This window comes from Lynx rufus, unplaced genomic scaffold, assembly GCF_022079265.1.
Source record: "Lynx rufus isolate CCGP_SWC_20201006 ecotype Redwood Valley unplaced genomic scaffold, mLynRuf1.p SCAF_1, whole genome shotgun sequence".
Lineage (NCBI taxonomy): Eukaryota > Metazoa > Chordata > Mammalia > Carnivora > Felidae > Lynx > Lynx rufus.
Window position 1 is genome coordinate 102613626 of NW_025814823.1, and position 18229 is coordinate 102631854.

The 18229-nt window shown below is 46.7% G+C and overlaps 1 protein-coding gene across 1 annotated transcript in view; it reads right to left on the reverse strand.

Annotated features, from left to right (window-relative positions):
* The window catches only part of ZNF608 (zinc finger protein 608), a 115066-nt gene that overhangs the window by 55914 nt on the left and 40923 nt on the right, over positions 1–18229 (reverse strand). The window contains 1 exon segment of the mRNA XM_047083951.1: positions 6119–6374. Within this exon segment, the coding sequence (XP_046939907.1) occupies positions 6119–6374 (256 nt within the window).

The window sequence follows — 18229 nt, forward strand, 5'->3', positions numbered from 1 at the left end:
CAGTGCAAGCACCTGGCCCACATGTTTGATTTCTGATTTTTTGGTGAAACTGGTAACGCGAGTTTCTGTGATGTTAAAAAAACCAAGTAACTTCGATGTGCATTGTAACTGTTTCTAATCGACATTCTTAGACCAAGCTCGTTTTTATTAGAAAAAAAGTTTTTCGCCACCGAACAGAGAATGATCACATACCCAAGATGTTATGCGGTCCAGCAAACATACAGAGAGGGTTTGCCAGCTGGGTTGCCTTTCGCCTGTGAAAACAGGTGGGCCTTGGGCACTCTGGAGGCCCATCCTGGAGCTGCTCGCCACCAAGGGTGACGAACGTCCGCTTTTCGTTGGCAACCAGCACGGCAAGCGTGCCCAGCGGGGCGAGGATACAATGTTGGCCAATACACAGAGCGGCACTGACTAGTAGTTCCTCCAGCCCTCCAACCCTCTGTTGAGTTCACGTTGAACAGCAAGGCCGGACGCTTTTTTTCCACTAGCTCAGTGACTAACCGGCTGCGCCCACCTGCGAAACTCACAGACCACAGGCTGGTTTACCTCCACTTAGCACATGGCTGATAGGAGAAGGGCGTGCGTGAGCCATCTTCACGTTCCCTGCGGCTGCATAGCTCTTAATCCTCCCTGGCGTGGCAGGTAACGAAATGAGAAGCGAAAGCAGGCATCTGACTCGCCTTGTGAGTCAAAGCTGAATTTATAAAATCACTGGGAAATACCTCAATAAGTACTAACATTTCACCTGGTGGAAAAAAAGTTAACGCACCAACCCCGTGCTCCAATACCGAAAACACAAAGCGGGCCGGGATTCGTATTTAATCTCTCCTCCAATCAAAATTGAAAAAGAAAGCCCCAGTTCCAGGAACAAGTTTGGGCAGTCAATACCGCAGAATAGGAGTAACAACACCGTACGTCAGATCTGTCGTCAATTTATACAGGATCGTTTGCCTTTTAAGGACTTAACTTGAAACCCCTCTGCTTCCCATGTAAACACTATCCTCTTTGTGACTTTGGAGATGCAGGAGAAGCAGAAGAACTGAAGAGCATCTCTGGTGGTTTGAAGACAATCAGTGATTTCCCCAACTGGTCACCTTTAAAACATTCATTCTTGGGGCGCCTGGGTGGCTCAGTCGGTAAGCGTCCGACTTCAGTTCAGGTCATGATCTCATTGGTTCGTGAGCTCAAGCCCCTCGTTGGGCTCTGTGCCGACAGCTCACAGCCCGGAGCCTGTTTCAGATTCTGTGTCTCCCTCTCTCTCTGCTCCTCCCCCACTCACACTCCGTCTCTCTCTCAAAAATAAATAAACATAAAAAAAAAAATTTTAAACATTAATTCCCAAGACTGCTGTTCTTGGAAAACACACAGAACATCAGATGGAGAAACTCAAAGAACCATTCTTCCTTTTACACCAGATGCTAATAAGTCTTCTCTAAAAAAAACACACTTACTCACTTTAATAAGCTGCCAGTTGCGTTTTCACTGTCCCCTCTGAAAGCTCCCAGTGATGCTGGGAGTCCAGTCTTTTATTCGCTGCTTTCTTATTAACTTTTCTTTACTACTCTGGGTTTCTGAACTATTTCAAAAATGATTCGGCAGAAACCACACAGAAACGAAGGCACCATTTCTGGCTCGGTGAAGAACCACGTAGGAAGGTCCACACCACCATGTTAATAAATCAGGAAGAGTGGTACCAATCGGATGTTCATTACACCCCAAAACCTCTGTGAAGGCCAGGTTCGGGATCAAACGCCGGACCCCCTTTGTCATTAGCACAGGGGTGAAATGGTGAAGTTCACCAGCCACACTACAGCATCTGGACAGACATTATCTACCCTGCAAGGTAAACAGGGCGAGGGCGCCTGTCCACTTCATCCCTGAGAAAATGAGGCAATAAGACAGTGACTTCCTTAAAGGGAAAATGTCAAGCAGCTTGCAAAGGGTGAGGACATTCCCTCTTTCCCCCGAGACAGTGGTTCTCCATCCTGTTTGCACATTAGAATCCCCTGGGGAGTACTGGAAAAAAATAATCAGACAAAAAACCCCACCAAGGCCAGGTCAGCAAACCAGAGCAAAGTGCCATCCCAGACCAAGCCTAGAAGTGGTGCCCGGGAGTGTTTGAGTAGCTCTCCGGGTGGTTCAAAGGCACAGGGTTGAGAACCCCAGGCCTCTACCTCTAGATGCTTTAAAGGCCACACAGTAAATGACAGTTGTAACAAGGAAACACAGCTGTGTAGCTGAACCAAGTATGTTCTCAGATAGGGCAAAAAAAAAAAAAAAAAAAAAAAACAGGGAGGGAGAAAAAGTCCAATAAGAAATACGATTTAATAAAATTCCAAAGGAAAATGCGTTCATAAGAGCTAAAGAGCCAAGCTCAACAGGTAGGTATTTACACTCCACATTTTTTCTGGTTTTATGTCCCCCACGCCCACCCCCACCCCCCAGAAGAGCAAATTTCCAAACAAATAACTATACACAGGCATGTGCGTCCCAAATGTCAGGAGTGAAACGCTAAGGAAATTCTTTCCAACATCTGAGAGTAATTTTGTACAATACCTCATTGCTCCTATGTGCTCACCTTAAAGAAGCAAGAGCAGAGTAAAATAACTAAACATCCAAATGCAGTAATAGTTTTTCTCTCCTATTAAGCACGCTCTGAAACCCACTAATTATTTCCAGAGGGAACTTCTCTCGTAACATGGTACTCCGGAGGACAATTTGGTTCTCAGGCAACCAGGACTCCATGTACTGGCGGTAACACTAAGGGGAAAGTCTGTGACTCAAAGAACCCTCCAGAAATGAGAGATTCCCAGCACAAGAAATAATTAATATTTAGTGGGGATTTCATAGTTCAGTCTTGCTCTTCCCCACTACCTTCCCAAAAACAAGAAAAAAAATCGTAAGAACACTCAGTGTTCCCCCAAAGACTGCAGACACGAGCTCTTAACACTTCTAGGATCTTCAATATAGATGCGCACGCGCGCGCGCACACACACACACACACACACGCATACACACACCTATGAATGCACCTAACACATTAGGTTTGTTAAAAACACCACCAGGTACACAATAACCTCAAAATGAAACTACAAGGGAAGAAATTTTTTTCAGCTCAATCTACAGGACATGAGTCCCAGGCAACTGACGGTTTCCTGCCTGTTTCCTAAGTGCTCAGTTTGCCTTTTGTTAATGAAACCCCCATTCTAGAAAACTAATGTGGCTTCCTCTCCCCTCTCCTTCTTCCCAAACCCATTCTCTTTTAACTCTGCCCAATAACCGGCTCCAAATGTGTTTGTTCTGTTTCTCTCTTTGTTTTTCCCCAAAGGGAAAAATTAATGGTCGAGTGGGTTTAATTTTTAAATTGGTCCAAGAGGTTTAAAGAGGCTGTACTGAGAAGAAGAAGAAAAAAAAAAAAAAAGGCAAATGGAACTCTCTTGAAAATGGTTACACATTAAACACATATCTTACCGTCCAGGCTAAGGAGGGGTTTTTTTTTGTTTGTTTTGTTTTTTAAATAAGGAGAGTTCTTAAATTCTGTTGGAGATCTGAAGTTTAGGTTATTCAGCAAGAATAACTCTGTTCACTGCTCCAGCTCCTTCTTGTCACCACCATCAACATCCACACATTCCAAACCCTGGAAAATGTGAGGGAGTAACAAGAAGGCTGGGGCTGCAGAAGGTTCCATTCCCGTGTCCAAAAAGCACCTAAAGCTGCCAGCGTGCCCCATGGGGACGGAAGACAACCTTGGGGACGGATGGGTCACAGCACACAGAAGCAGGTGCACAGACTCAGGAGACAGATTTCTCAGAGAACAGAGCACAACTGGGGAGGCTGTACCTGCATCACCACCAAAAAAAACTAATAAAAAATAATAATCGTAATAATGACACACCACAAAGCTCTTTGACCGTTTGCCCAGAGTTACTACAGGTTTTGAATACAATTGGCTTTTTTCTCAGTAACCTCATCTCTTCTTAGAAGCTAAGGTTCAAGTCAAAACCAAGCAGACTTCCAAGCCACGGGAAAAATAACCCGAGACTTATAGGCATGCCAGAAAGTTTGTGGCTAATTTTACAACATGCACCGCCCAGTGAGGTCACACTGCAGGAAGTCGGTCCTGTCGCACACAGGAATAAATAAAATAATGACAAGCCATAAGCCAACGGGCGCTAAGTCGTAGCTGAGAAATAAATGGGAGGTGGCACCTCACCCAAATGAGCGAGCGATTCATGTCCAAGAAAAATCTTTCTTTCAAGTTTATGGAAATTAACCCTTAGCCTTTCCAAATCTTTTTCTGTTCCTGAATCCTCGGTACCCGGACTCATAATTTAACTACAACATTAGATTCGTGTGTCGCTTCCTTCTCTGTACTTTTCTCACCAACATACCAGTCGGACGCCCTTAGCCACCACTTTTCTAAGGAAAACCCGAGAAGACAGAGGGTGTGCAATGCAAAGAGAGGCAAGAGGAGAGGAGTTGCTCCCCACACAGAAGCCCTTGCCCAGAGAGGGTGTTTCAACAGGTAAGCAAGAGAGGAAAATTTTCATTCCAGCTCCTCCTAATCTGGTTACAGGGGGCCAAGGCTTCCCCGCTAAAAGTACAAAGAGGATGGGGCCCCAAAACACCAAGCGTTTCTAAAGCTAAAAGTAAATTTTAACTAGCACTTTCGGTTGAAAGAAAGAGAGAGAGCCCTTCGTATCTGCTGCTTTCATTCACCTTCTCTGGTTCCTTCTTAAATAATTATTTTTCCTTACTGACGCTGTCTACGAAATTTTGTACCCGATTACAAAATATACCTTTCAGGACCTCGAAGATTTTTCTACAATTTTTGCTTTTCTTCCTTGAAACGGTGCGCGCTCTTTTCCGCCTTCTGACAATTACACTCACACCTGTCACCGGATATTCATTCTTCGTTGTTGTTCTCTGCTTTCGTTCCCTCGTGTGGTCCTATTCTCACTTCTTTTCTCTCAACTACTTCCTCCCCAGCAATGATCTCCAATTATTCCCCCTTCCCATCCAGGCAGTCTCCTTGGCATATAGTTTTCCTTTCTCCCCTGGGAGTTTGAGCCCTCAATTTTTTCCCCCTTGATACAGAGGGCCCTGAACAGTGACTCTGGGTCTCAGACCTTTCTGGTTACCCTCGTCTTTGCCCTTACTCCTTGTCCCATCTGTCCATGATACTGACACCGATCATCTCCCTTCTCCTTGACCAATCTAGCTTTGAGGCAAAGAAAAGGTTTCCCCTGTGTTCTTCACTTTTCTTTGTTCACCTGGGGCACATACCTTCCTCACTTTTTCTACTCTCATTCCCCAATGGAGCAACGCGGCTCTCTCCTTGGTATTTAGTTTTTAATGACCTGTTGGCCTCTACCATCAATGACACTGGCCATCTGAAACACACCGTACCTGATGATCGTGTGCTATGAGATGTGGCCAACCAGAGTCTGGGTCCACGGTAGGTATGGTATATGCCACATTTATGTTTCTAACAGCAATGACAGACTCATCCTAATCCATTTCTCTTGTGACTATTGGATTATACTTGCCAGATGGCCTGCTGAGCTTAGGGGCAGGGAAGGTGCTATGTCCCCAGTCAAAGAGGAGAAATGACTGGTTCACCTCGGGCTGCAGCCTCTGACCTTGGGTTCGTTAGCCCCGAGCACCAAGCAGCCACAGTCATGTCATGGCCATGGCCGTTGGCTGAACGCAAGAACCCAAATCAGCAGGTCAATTTAAACCTCAACAACCCAAGAACAACCACATCAAGACCGAGAGATCGGCTGGCACACCGAGAAGAAAGTGAACTTGAGATCAATCCGTCTTCCCCATTCCCATGATCCCCCTCAGGGGAAAGGGTAACCCTCACCCCTGCTTCCCTGTCTTTCCGTACTGGCACTTGAAACGCAGGCCACTTTTAGGGCCACCTCATCCATCCTGAACGTCAAAGCCGCCGTGAACAGGAAAGAGAAACACGGTTCTGGTTTCAACAAAAATCCACAGACAGTGTCAAAACCACTTTTCTCTCCTCTCCGATCACCGCCACACCAAGTCCCCTTACCGGTGGACATAACGAAATACATCAGGGGGGAAATAGATAAAAGTAAAGTGTATTTACCTTCTTCTGTTTCATGCCACACGATCCCTTCCAAATTCACACTGGTCCCAGGTTCACAGGGCCCAAGACACTCTGGCTCTGTCACTACTCCAACTTCACATGTATTGACACCCACGGAACGAGTCCGAACCAAAAGCTGTTCAACCGGTGCTGCAATATTGGATGAAGATGGGGAAAAGTAGGAGGGCAGAATCTGAGGCGTGAGGCTGCTGGAAATCGGCGGTGGTGGTGCTGGCACTGTAAACAGGGGGTCAACCTGAAAGACAGACAGGCTTACTGCAGGGTGCTGCATTCTCCGAGCTCCTTATAATGCAATCTGTTTATATCACTTCTAGAACACATCACCATTCCAAATTCCATTTGCAAGCAGAACAGGCTTCAGGGGTTTTCGTGGGGCCACCACGTAAAGGAGAAGAGAAATGAGCGTTTGAGGTGTTTCACGCCCGGCAGGGCCAACCCTGGGGATCCTGCTTCCAGAATAGACAGGCAGGAACTCCCAACGTCCTAAATTCACCGATGGAGAACCGTCAGCCTCAGTCGATGTGCGTGAACGCTGCTCTGCAAAATTAGCACTCTTGCCCCCTTGTGATGAAATCTTACGTTCAAAACTACAGTATTTTCCAAAGGAGAAGCTCCAATAAACGCCACAGAGGCATCACTGGGCACTTCAGCATGGGAGATGGGCTAAAATCGTCTTCAAAGTACTTTATAAACCGTAATGAATTAAATCACTACGAAAATACATTAACTGACTCTGCTGAATATGTAAAATACATCAACTTGATTATACACACTCAAACACATAAACTGGATATTATTAGCATGTATTAAGCATCGACTCCTAATTAAGTGTTCTACTGCAAAGTTTAGCAGAATTCACCTACGTGGGGAAATAAAGGCCTGTGGCCAACGTCAGCAGAACCGGGAGTTTCTCCAATGCCACATGTCCTTTAGTGGTTCGACTTGGAAAGGTCCCTGATGAGTCTGACCAAGTCCCGGGATTCCACCCTCAAAATCCCAGGAAATAGATATGACAGCCAATATAAGAGCATACGGTGCAATGCCATGTCCTTTGCACCCCTATCCTAGAAAGCAGGAAAGGAGATCTTGAACCATACAACATTCAGGAGTCTGGCCGTGACGAAAACCAAAGGCTATGCATGCACTAAGTAGGCACATCTCCAACCAACCCACTCTCTCATCAGACCCATTTCGATTACAGTTATGACCGGTACAGAACAGTTTTAGCCCTGCTGACGGGTGGTCAGATGTAGAAGAGCCCAATGCAAAGCCCATCTACACCACGACTCCAGATCGCTTGCCTGGGTCCTCAAGTTACACACAGGTATCACCTACCTATAAGGGAGGCCATCTTGCGTGCTTTATCAGCTGAGCTAACAAATCCTATGTGTGCAAAGGACACACAGAAACTATTTCTGGTAAAAGGCCATCCTGGTCTGTAGTTCCTATATGCCCAATTAACCTTTGTAAGAAACCAACGCTTGGCTATTAGACGTGCTATTACATAGTCTTTGTTGTTCAAAACACACACACACACACGTACACACACAGAGTGCGTTTCAAGACAAGTTATAGGAGGAGGCGTGCTCCTGGTTGAACAGCTGAAGCAGTCGTGTGTGTGGGCTCCTTGTTCATATGACTGTAGGAACTATTCCTACAGTTTGCCTTTCGCTAAAATGATCAAGTGACGTTCACTTGCCTGAATGATCCAAGATGCAATAGAACAGCCCTTCGCCCATCTGCATGCTAAAGAAACTTAATTTCCTGCTCTCCAAGCTGCCATAAAACTTCTTTTGCTCCACGCTTTTTATTGTTCTGCATTCTTGATCACAGAGCCCAAGAAAGAAAAGCATTTAACGGTCCCAAACCCCAGATCTTGTGATTTATGCTTCCGCGTAAATGCAGCTTAATGTGGATCAAAGTTCACAGTGATAGTTCCTATTTTAACACTGGGCTGACAAATGAAGAAAGGGGTTCCAAGGGAGGAAATGCGGGGGTGGGGGGCATGCAAAAAATCCATTGCTACCTTGTCGTCTGTATTAAACTAAAACATTTAGAACCACTTTCCAGAATTTAAAAAGAAAAAAAAAAGGCCAAGAAAAATTATAAACCGGCTACTGGGTTTTTTTTTTTTTTTGCATGTTTGCCAACAAATTCTTAATTTGTACAGTTAGTTGTAAAATGGGTTTAATGATTGCTACACACAGAAACTGAAAAGACAAAACAGAACGATACTCTCAAAATACTCTTTAGATCACGTGATTGACAGCCTACATTAATTCCAAGAAAATACAGTTTCAATCGGAGAAACAAGAAAATAGGATGAAATGAAAGGAGGGAAGGCAGCAAAGAGAGCATGAATTCCCTTTGGGAGATCAGGATACAATGAGGCAAAGCCTGCAATACAAAGTTTTAAGGACAGGGCATGTTGGATGCTAGTATTTTGGCTCTAACTCTGACGATAATTAGCATGTGACTTCGGAGAGTCACTTAACCTCACCAAGGACCATTTTCCTCACAACCGGAAAATGCATCCTCCAGCCGCCTACTGATAACAAATCCTGTTACAATAGAATTCCTGGGCTAAATCCCTATTTCAGTATAACTCCAACTACGAATATATCTGCACACAGATACACACACACATGCACCTACTCCTTGGGATATGTAAGTGACTCCAAAGATCAAATTTCTAAAGAATCTAGAAGACTTGAGGGGAGAGGCGATGGTATCCTGGGCCTACGAGCAACTTAACGGTGTTTATTTCCATTCACACAATCCAAGGGCAGTGAACAAAGCTTAGTTGATAGCATTTATCGAGCAGACCTCGGAACCCCGTCCCCAAGGCTTCCAGTGAGAAGCTAAGGTTCGGAGAGTCTGACTATGAACATGAACTTAATCATAAACAGTCCCCCAATACCAGACCACACCCCAGTGGTCTAATGGCTTCCATTAGAAGCCCCTCTTCCCCAGAGGTCACCAACCACAGAGGAGGGTAAGGAATCACAGCCACTCCCAGAGGTGTTTTACACTGGGAGGTATGCTACTTTTTCAAACATTACAAATTTTCACAAACACAAAAACTTAGGGACAAGTATGAATGTCTACTATCTCTTAAAATAATAACGAGATAATGTACAGGGCTCGGCCAGCGATTCCTCTCGGCATCAACTGACAGGGCTTAGGCCTTGCAGTGACCAGCTGAGTTTGCATTTGCAGCCCTCCCCTGAGACAATCACAGAATGTCTGCCCCTAGAAGACCACGTAGCCAGCCTCCTCATTCTAGAGAGAAACTTGGCCTATATTTGCACAAAGGCAATAAGTAAGGTACCTCTGGGGGCAGCCCAAGTGAAAATAAAACAGCATCCTATAAGTAGTAGGAGTTCAAGTACACACACGAGAAGCCAAGAGAGAGGCGGAAGGGAAATAATTCAGTGTCTGAGGGCGCCTGGGTGGCTCAGTCGGTTAAGCATCCAACTTTGGCTCAGGTCACGATCTCGGGGTTCCTGGGTTCAAACCCCGCGTCAGGCTCTGTGCTGACAGCTCAGAGCCTGGAGCCTGCTTCGGATTCCCTGTCTCCCTCTCTCTCTCTGCCCCTCCCCGCTTATGCTCTCTCTCTCTCTCTCACCGTCTCTCAAAAATAAATAAATATTTCAAAAATAATAATAAAATAAAATAAATAATACAGTGTACAGAGTCGCTAATTCTTTCCGCCAGCGAATGCCCCCAGTAAGAGATGCCCCCCTACAAAAGGTTTCAGTTGTCTTGTGAATCTTACAGCATCTAAAACAAAGCCACATGCACCATGTGTAAAGCAGGATCTGGAAGGATTTTGAGTAGTGTTTTTACCTCCTACCAAAGATCAACTCCGCTGCGCCAATTTCCAGGTCACTGATCCATAGACGGAACCGTACCTTCTTCAACCAATGAGGCTCGTGAAGACGGAGAGAAGCAATGGTCCCTAGGAGAAGCCCCTCCAAGGGGCATACACTTGGACGTGGTAGTGGCGGCCCTCAGGTTGCGATAGGTTCAAATCCCTACCTCCCTGTTACTCGCTGTGGGGGACCCCTGAGCAAATAACCTGGCTACTCAGAGGCCCAACGTCTGCATCTCAGAAATGGGAGTAAGAATAACAATTACACCCACAGGGTCACAGTGAAGACTCAATGAGATGATTCACATAAAGTGAAGGCTCAGCAAAGTGCTTAGCTCAGTAAATGCTGGCTTGGAAAAAGAGAAAGAAAAAAAAAAAAAAAGTCCCTGGTCTGATATTACAGTTCTCTAACCCTGCATGCAACCTTACAAAGCTCCTTTTTATATCCTACTATATTTAACATAAATCTATAATCCCCTCCAAATGCATGGTTAAGTGCGGTTAAAGTGTGTTAAAAGTATAAGAAAAAGGGCTTAACCCTGAGAAGCGCAGCCTGGGGGAAAATACTGCTCCTTTCATACGTTGGCATCTGGCAGCAGTCGGCCCAGCCTAATCGCCCCCCAATTTTACAGCAGATCTTGATGAGCCCTCGACCTCTACAAAATCTCCTACTAATCTCCAGCCGTACCTCTTTTTCATGTGCTGCTGCTCCCCCAAAAGTCGTCTCTGAGTCGTCACAACTTGATCACATAGCCCCCCAATAAATAACGCCTACACACCCGCTACGTGCCAGGCACCCCGCGCAGGCTGCTAGCAGGACGAGAGCAGGGGCAACCCGAACGGGTCCGTGCTGTCCTGGGCTTACTGCCTAATCAGCAGGACTGTGCCACTCATCATCAAATACTCATGCAAGTACAGCAAAATTCCACCTGTAATTGCAGAACCACAATCAAGGGGCCGTCCGTAGGACCTGAGCGCAAAACATAGCGTGTAGCGAAAGGCAGGGCAGTGCAGGGATCAATCAGTCTTCAGAGCTCGAATCCCACCTCCTTCCGTTACATAACCTTTAGGCAAAGCCACCTGATCTCTCTGGGACTCAATGGCTTCATCTGTAAAATGGAAATAACCCGTGCCTAAAGGGACTACTACATGAGCCCCAACAACCCTAGTCCAGGTCTGGGTATGGAGCAGCACTCAATAAATAAGAGCTGTTGCCACGGCCAATATTATCATCATTATTACAAATATAATTGAGATCTGAACTAAAAAAGAAATCAATGTAGGATTTGCTACATTCAAAGACAACTCACCGGAGGCAATTATGAATACGCTTTGCAGGGGGAAGGTACTCTACAATAGTACTAATCAGATATTCCAGGTAAAAGTCACTGGGGAATTATTAGTCTAATAATACTAACACGCAGGAGAAAAGACCAGAATAGAGAACTGGCCAGCATTAGTAATGGTTCCTTTGTCACAGCTCTTTTCTGTCTTCTTGATGGGACACTGATGTAACCTATTAGAGCCCAAAAAATAGAAGCAGGAAAACAGCCATCTCCGGGGGGGGGGGGGGGGGCGGGGGGGGGGGGAGAAAGAGACCCATAAGTCTAACAGCTGGTGGTGGCAGCCTGTCAAACTGAGGAAAGTTAATGTCAAGAACAGACGCGCGGCAGTCTCTCACTGTTATTTTTGCATGATTATTCCCAGGTGTTGGTGCACGCTGAGCAGTAGCCTGGCTATTTATCACTCGAGAGAGCCGAGGAGCAAGGGAGTGGGGGAGGAGGGGAGGCAGAGAGGCGGGGAAGAAAAGGTTATTTACACAGATAGCGGCACTTAGCGTGTGTAATCAGAGGGCTGGGGGGAAAAAATCCGCAGAGAGATTCTGGCAATATTTTCTCAGTTCACCTTATTTCAAGGGCTTCTTGAGCGCTGATGAGCAAGGAAGGCTACAAAGCAGGAGTGTTCACAGTAACAGCTTTGCTTCACTCCAGCACCGTGTCAGCCAGTGATGGGTTCCAATACCGGAAACTGACAGCCAACGAGGAAGGGTGCTGGGGGCACCCTGGGCCGGCACTCCTGCAGCCAAAGAGGTGCAAAGAGACGGGTGATCTGCAGCGGGATGCGGTGTAGCCAGGCAGAGGGAGAAGGGGCGTCCAGGGCCAGGGGCAGAGACAGGTAAGCCCCAACGGAAGGTCTGAACCCTGACTGGGGAGCTTGCCCTTCTGGTTGCTTCCATCTCTTGCAAAAGTCTCCACGCTCATGGGGCTCTTAACCCCTCAATCCTGGGATTCTCCGGTCAACAACAACCAGGGCGGAAACGGGGTTTTATTTTGCTCGGTCAATACTTTTACATTCCGTGGGCGTGCTGGGGCACAGTTACTTAATGCTCACGTTTTCTCCCTATCATGGCATTTGGCTGTTTTACGAGATTGCCCACAGTCACCTCTTTCATTTAAAACGCATTAGACAGACACTGCACTTCATGCAGGGGAAATCACAGCTCTTTGAGGGTGACCACTGCCACCGTCTCTCACTCTGCATTTTAACCACCCTTGGTGCCGGACATGGCTGCTGCTTCATTAGCGAAGAAGGGAAGCTTAAAAAAAAAAAAAAAAAAAAAAAAAAAAAAAGGATCTCTTCTCCGAAATGAACGGTCAAGGGTGAATTTCCACCCCCGATACGGAAACCTGAACAAACGTATGCCGGGCACTCCTAACGGTGTCTTTCCTAAATGGGGTGGAGACTTTTCCTTTCGGATCCACGATCAAAGCAACCTTCCACTCTACAGCTTGGTTCTCAAACAACACGGGTGAGTTCCCAGTTCACGGTCTACTGTGCACCACACTTCAGACATTTCCTATCTCCTTTACGTCCCAACATCCCCATTTTATAGAGGTGAACACTGAGGATGGACAACTGGTTCAAGGCCAAAATTTTAAAATCCATGGGCTTTCCTGTAAAAATACTAGCAACAGAGGGAGACACCCTTTCACCTCTCTTACAGAGGAGGGATTATACTCCATGTGCTCACGCTAAATCTTCGCAAGATTATGAAAGGCCAAGTATTTACATACGGGGAAAAGGAAATTTGGGAAAAGAAACTTTAAAAAAAATTTGTTTTTTTAATCTTTATTTCTTTTTGAGAGAGAGACAGAGTGCGAGCAGGGGAGGAACAGAGAGAGAGGGAGACACAGAATCCGAAGCCGGCTCCAGGCTCCGAGCTGTCAGCACAGAGCCCGACATGGGGCTCGAACTCACGGACCGCGAGATCGTGACCTGAGCCGAAGTCGGACACTTAACCGACTGAGCCACCCAGGAGCCCCATGGGAAAAGAAACTTTAAAAGGTCACTCAGGGTTGGTGGCCCAGCCAGAACTTGAACCCACAGTGGTCTAAGAGGAAAAGCAAACTCTCCTACATATCAAATACAACATGAGAAGATAGAAGGAAACCTTCCTCCTAGGGTAATTTCTGACCCTTCCTGTAGGTTAGAACTCACACACCTGAATCATTTTTTTTTTTTTTTTTTTTTTTTTTTTTGCACAGAGTTCAGAGCGTGCCTCTGGGGGCACCTCATAAGCAAATACTGCAGTCCCTTCCGGAAAACTCCCTCAAAGGCCTCATGGAAACCAAAGCTCAGGGTTAGTTTTGTTCTTTTAAATCAACCAATTCTAAAAGCTCCAACTACATACGGGCTGGGAATGACACCATCATTTTCACTTTCTCATTTCGTGAAGACCAGAGGCCACCCTAAATAAAAAGCCACAGATTAAGCTGCTAAAGGGCTTTTACGGACCTGGTAGGGTTGGACCAGGGCCCTGGCCCCAGGACAGCTGCTTCCGTTTCCAATCATGCCAAAATCACAGAATGCCAACCCAGGGTCTCTCTACGGGGCTGCTTGGGGGATGGCAAGCAGCACCAGGAGGAGGTCACTGGACTGGTGAGTCACCTCAGAAGTGTCCCTGTGTGCAGGTCACAAAGCACAGACACATAAAGACCAGCGACAGGACTTTGAACAACAGTGACCAGGTTTAACTTCATTCTCCAGACGGGACAGTTTTCAAAGCCAAACAGAAGGCACAGAGTAGAATTCAACTACTGGATTCAGGGTCGAGTTTTTGTTTTTGTTTTGAAGCCAAATGGAATTCTCCTGCAGAAGGTTCTCAACTGGGTAGGCTCCAGAGCAGGGGCTTCAGGGGCAGGTGCAGGGGACACAAGGGCTCGGTCTTGGAGGTCGGCCGACCCCACCAGCCCACATCAGCTGTCATACCCTTAAGCTTCATTTGTGACCTCTGCAAACAAAACGGGTCGTACTGCTGAGCCACAGATGCCTCTTCTGTTTTAAAAGTGACACTGACATCTTCAGCTGCTCAGAGAGCTGGCTGTGCTCAAACAGGAACACTAAGGGACCAGCGTTTGTTTTTCTTTCTTTTTTTTTTTTTTTTATGTTGTCCATAAGGGTTCTCTGATTTTCTCTCATCCTGCTCATTTCCAAAGTTACTTAAAACACAAAAATAAGCCGCCAAGAAAGGAGACCATCAAACAGGTACTTAAAAGTCTGTCTTCTTGGGGCACCTGGGTGCCGCAGTCGGTTAAGCGTCCGACTTCGGCTCAGGTCACGATCTCGCGGTCCGTCAGTTCGAGCCCCGCGTCGGGCTCTGGGCTGATGGCTCAGAGCCTGGAGCCTGTTTCCGATTCTGTGTCTCCCTCTCTCTCTGCCCCTCCCCCGTTCGTGCTCTGTCTCTCTCTGTCCCAAAAATAAATAAACGTTAAAAAAAAAAATTTTTTTTAAGTCTCTCTTCTTTCACTAATTCTTTTCACGAGTTCCTGGCCTTTGCAGAAAGCTGCATTCCTGAACATTTCCACACAAATCCCATTTCCATCAATTCAACCTGGTTCCCAATCCCCTAGGAGTGAAAAAAGCAGCTCGGTGATAAAACTCTGCACGTCTAACTCTGGACCTTGATTAACATGGGTGCAACTATCGTACTAAACAAATCAAGTTCAAAATACCTGAATGAATATCTTAGCAGACACTGGCCATCTTTCCACTGCCCATCTTTGTATGACCCTGACTTCTCCTTGAAAGTAGGCTGAAATGAGGGAAAAGTCACAGGCCTCTCATCCTACTGGACACAGACAGGACTTTAAGGGAAAAAGGAAGGGAGGAATAAAAGGAAAGAAGGGCCTATTTGGAAAAATCACTTTATCCTTATTCTCAACCAAGAGTGGTTCTTTTCTTCACCTTATATTATAGAATCTCACTTGCAACTGCTAAAAAGAGTGTCTTCAATTGAAATTTGAGACATTTGAGTTGCAAATGCAATACATGCTCATCACAACAAATTCAATAATAAGGAAGCTCCTGAGTCACGCTGTATGGGAACCAAGATGGCCTGGGCCAAAAATCTGCTTCTCCCAAGCATGGCAGGTCACCCACAGAAGGGGACAACCTAGACTCCCTGCCCAGGATACCACCTTGGTGTCATTCACCCTCCCCCCTGCAAAATCTAAACTCTGCCCACTTAAACCCATTGCATGCCTAAGAGGCAGTGTGTGACCATCTCACCTCTCTTTCCTCTATACCTCCCACATGCTGATCCAAAAAACTGATCAATTTCAGTGAATTCATGAAAGCTCTGAAATTTTAATTTCACAGTGAACCAGAATAAATGATTCGGTAAGGCTTTCCATGGTTTGTCACAGAGATGCAGGGCTTGGGGAGGGGGAGAGGGAGAGAGACAGAGACAGAGACAGAGACAGAGAGAGAGAGGGAGAATCACCATAGCTCCTACGATCACCTACACACTTACTCTCAAGGACACTTCAGTGACACATGCATTCTCATTACGGCTCCCAAGAAAGGCAAGGGTATGTCTTCTCATCTGAAGTCTTAAGCGGTAAGTTCGACCTCTCAGGGTCAGGAAGCAAACCAGAGGCCATCACTATCCCAGGGGGGGCTGCTCTGACCTCTACTAAGTACCTACCTTAACTACTACTTTCAAAAGTTTCTTCTCACAAAGCCCCACACAGAAAGAGCTGCTCACAGGACCAGAATTCTGTTTTCCCTCCTGAGAACAAAGATTCTAGAAGCCAACAGGTCACTCTCTAGGGAGAGGCTTTCTCCTAACAGTTTCTTATGCATCCTTCTAAAAATGTGACCCGTATAAAAACGTGAAATGGTGGGGGGGGGGGTGTCACTTTTTATTTTACAGCCTTCTGCGTGAATTTTAACCTGAACTTGTACTACGTTCACAATTAATTTTTGAAAACTAACCTTTTATTTATTTTTTTTTTTAATTTTTTTTCAACGTTTATTTATTTTTGGGACAGAGAGAGACAGAGCATGAACGGGGGAAGGGCAGAGAGAGAGGGAGACACAGAATCGGAAAGAGGCTCCAGGCTCTGAGCCATCAGCCCAGAGCCTGACGCGGGGCTCGAACTCACGGACCGCGAGATCGCGACCTGGCTGAAGTCGGACGCTTAACCGACTGCGCCACCCAGGCGCCCCGAAAAACTAACCTTTTAATAAAAAGATGCTAAAGCCATTCTACTCCAGGATAAAAGTAAGCAAATGCCAACGCAGAGGGGGGAGGGCCTATTTTTAAGACTGTTATTTCAAGTCCTTGTGCAAAGGTCCTGAAACCAACAAGCCGAAGGTGGGATGTGACAGGAGGACCGTATATTGACCCCATGTCCTCCCCCTGTATAAAGGCTGCCGTTTAAACCTACCTCCTTCTGACAAAGTCATTCCTTTCTCCAGCAAATTTTTGCCAGGTACCACTATGTGCCTAGCAATGCTGCAGGAACCCTCCGGGGGCCCCAAGGCCACAGGGGAGACCGGCAGCACGAGGGTAAGAGGTGGCGTCACCATGGGGCAGGGTGGGGGGGGGTGTGAAAGATGGGTCTTAAGGAAGTGCAAAGTGCAGCCTGGGGAGGAGACAGGAGATGAGGGCAGAGGTGGTCCATTCTAGACATCACCGTTGATTAAGGGCCTCGAAGCCCTGGAGGTAAGAAAGACAAAGCAGAATCAAACGCTGGAAAAGCGGGCCTCATGGTGAGCCTGGATATCGCCAAGAACCGGGGGGTTATGGCCAAGCTGGAAGAGAGCGCTAAGGATTTCAAGTAGGGGCATGAGAGGGTCGGGTTGTTCTTCTGGTAAAAAACACAACAGGTGGTGTGGGGAGAACGGAGGACAAGGGAAGCTGGAGGAAGGAGGGCAGTTAGGACGCCGTAACAGGAGTCCAGGGAAGAGACGGTGGGCTTGGTGTTGAGGATAGGCCATGCCCCACTAGATGCGGGCAAGGGGCTAAGATCAGAGCGGTGAGAGAGGTCGGGTGTCCAACACTGTGCACGGGTCAAGAGATGGCCGTGCCCACCCCTGAGGAGCTGGCCCACGTCCTACCCCCACGCCTCCCAGAAAAGCAAGACTGCTAGCTTTTTAAAGGCTAGTGACTCTCAATAGAGTCCTTAATTTCAACCCAACAGCTACTAACGGCCACATGGTATGGCTCCAATGGCCCCTTGGAACTTTGTCTCAATCCAGCTGAAGAAATTGTGAAAATAAAAGGAAATCTCGTTTCTTAAAAGAAGTCGAGAAATTCGGCAGGTGGAGCTCTCGTGCCCTATTACTTGTCATCAATTGCAGACCCAAAGGAAGGCAGGACCTTGCAGGTGAATACTACTTTACTGCCCCCACCCCAGCAGGAGGAAGAAAGGCTTTCCTCCACACCCCAGCAACAGCCCAGCCAATGAGAGACAATCACGACTCGGCCAATGAGAAGCCACCATACTTCCAGCTTCCAGTTTCCTCCAATGGACTCTTTGTTTCTAACAGCCCTGTGGGCGGTCCCCCTATCTTCTATAAAGGGGCTGTCACCTCCTTTGTTCTCCAGAGTTGCCTATGACTTTGCCGGTGGCTTGCTGGTCCAAGGTTGCAATTGTCCTGCTATTCCCAAATAATCCCATTTTTGCTGGTAAAATAACTGGCAGTTTGAAGTGTAACAAAATGATGACGCAACATGGCTGCTGCCACCTCTTTTCCATTAGATTCTTTTTTTGTTTTAAGTTTATTTTGAGAGAAAGTGTGAACGGGGGAGGGGCAGAGAGAGAGAGAGGGAAAGAGAATCTCGAGCAGGCTCTGCTCAGCGCACAACCCGACGGAGGGCTCGATCCCACCACCAGTCCAGACCTGAGCTGAAATCGAGTGGGACACTT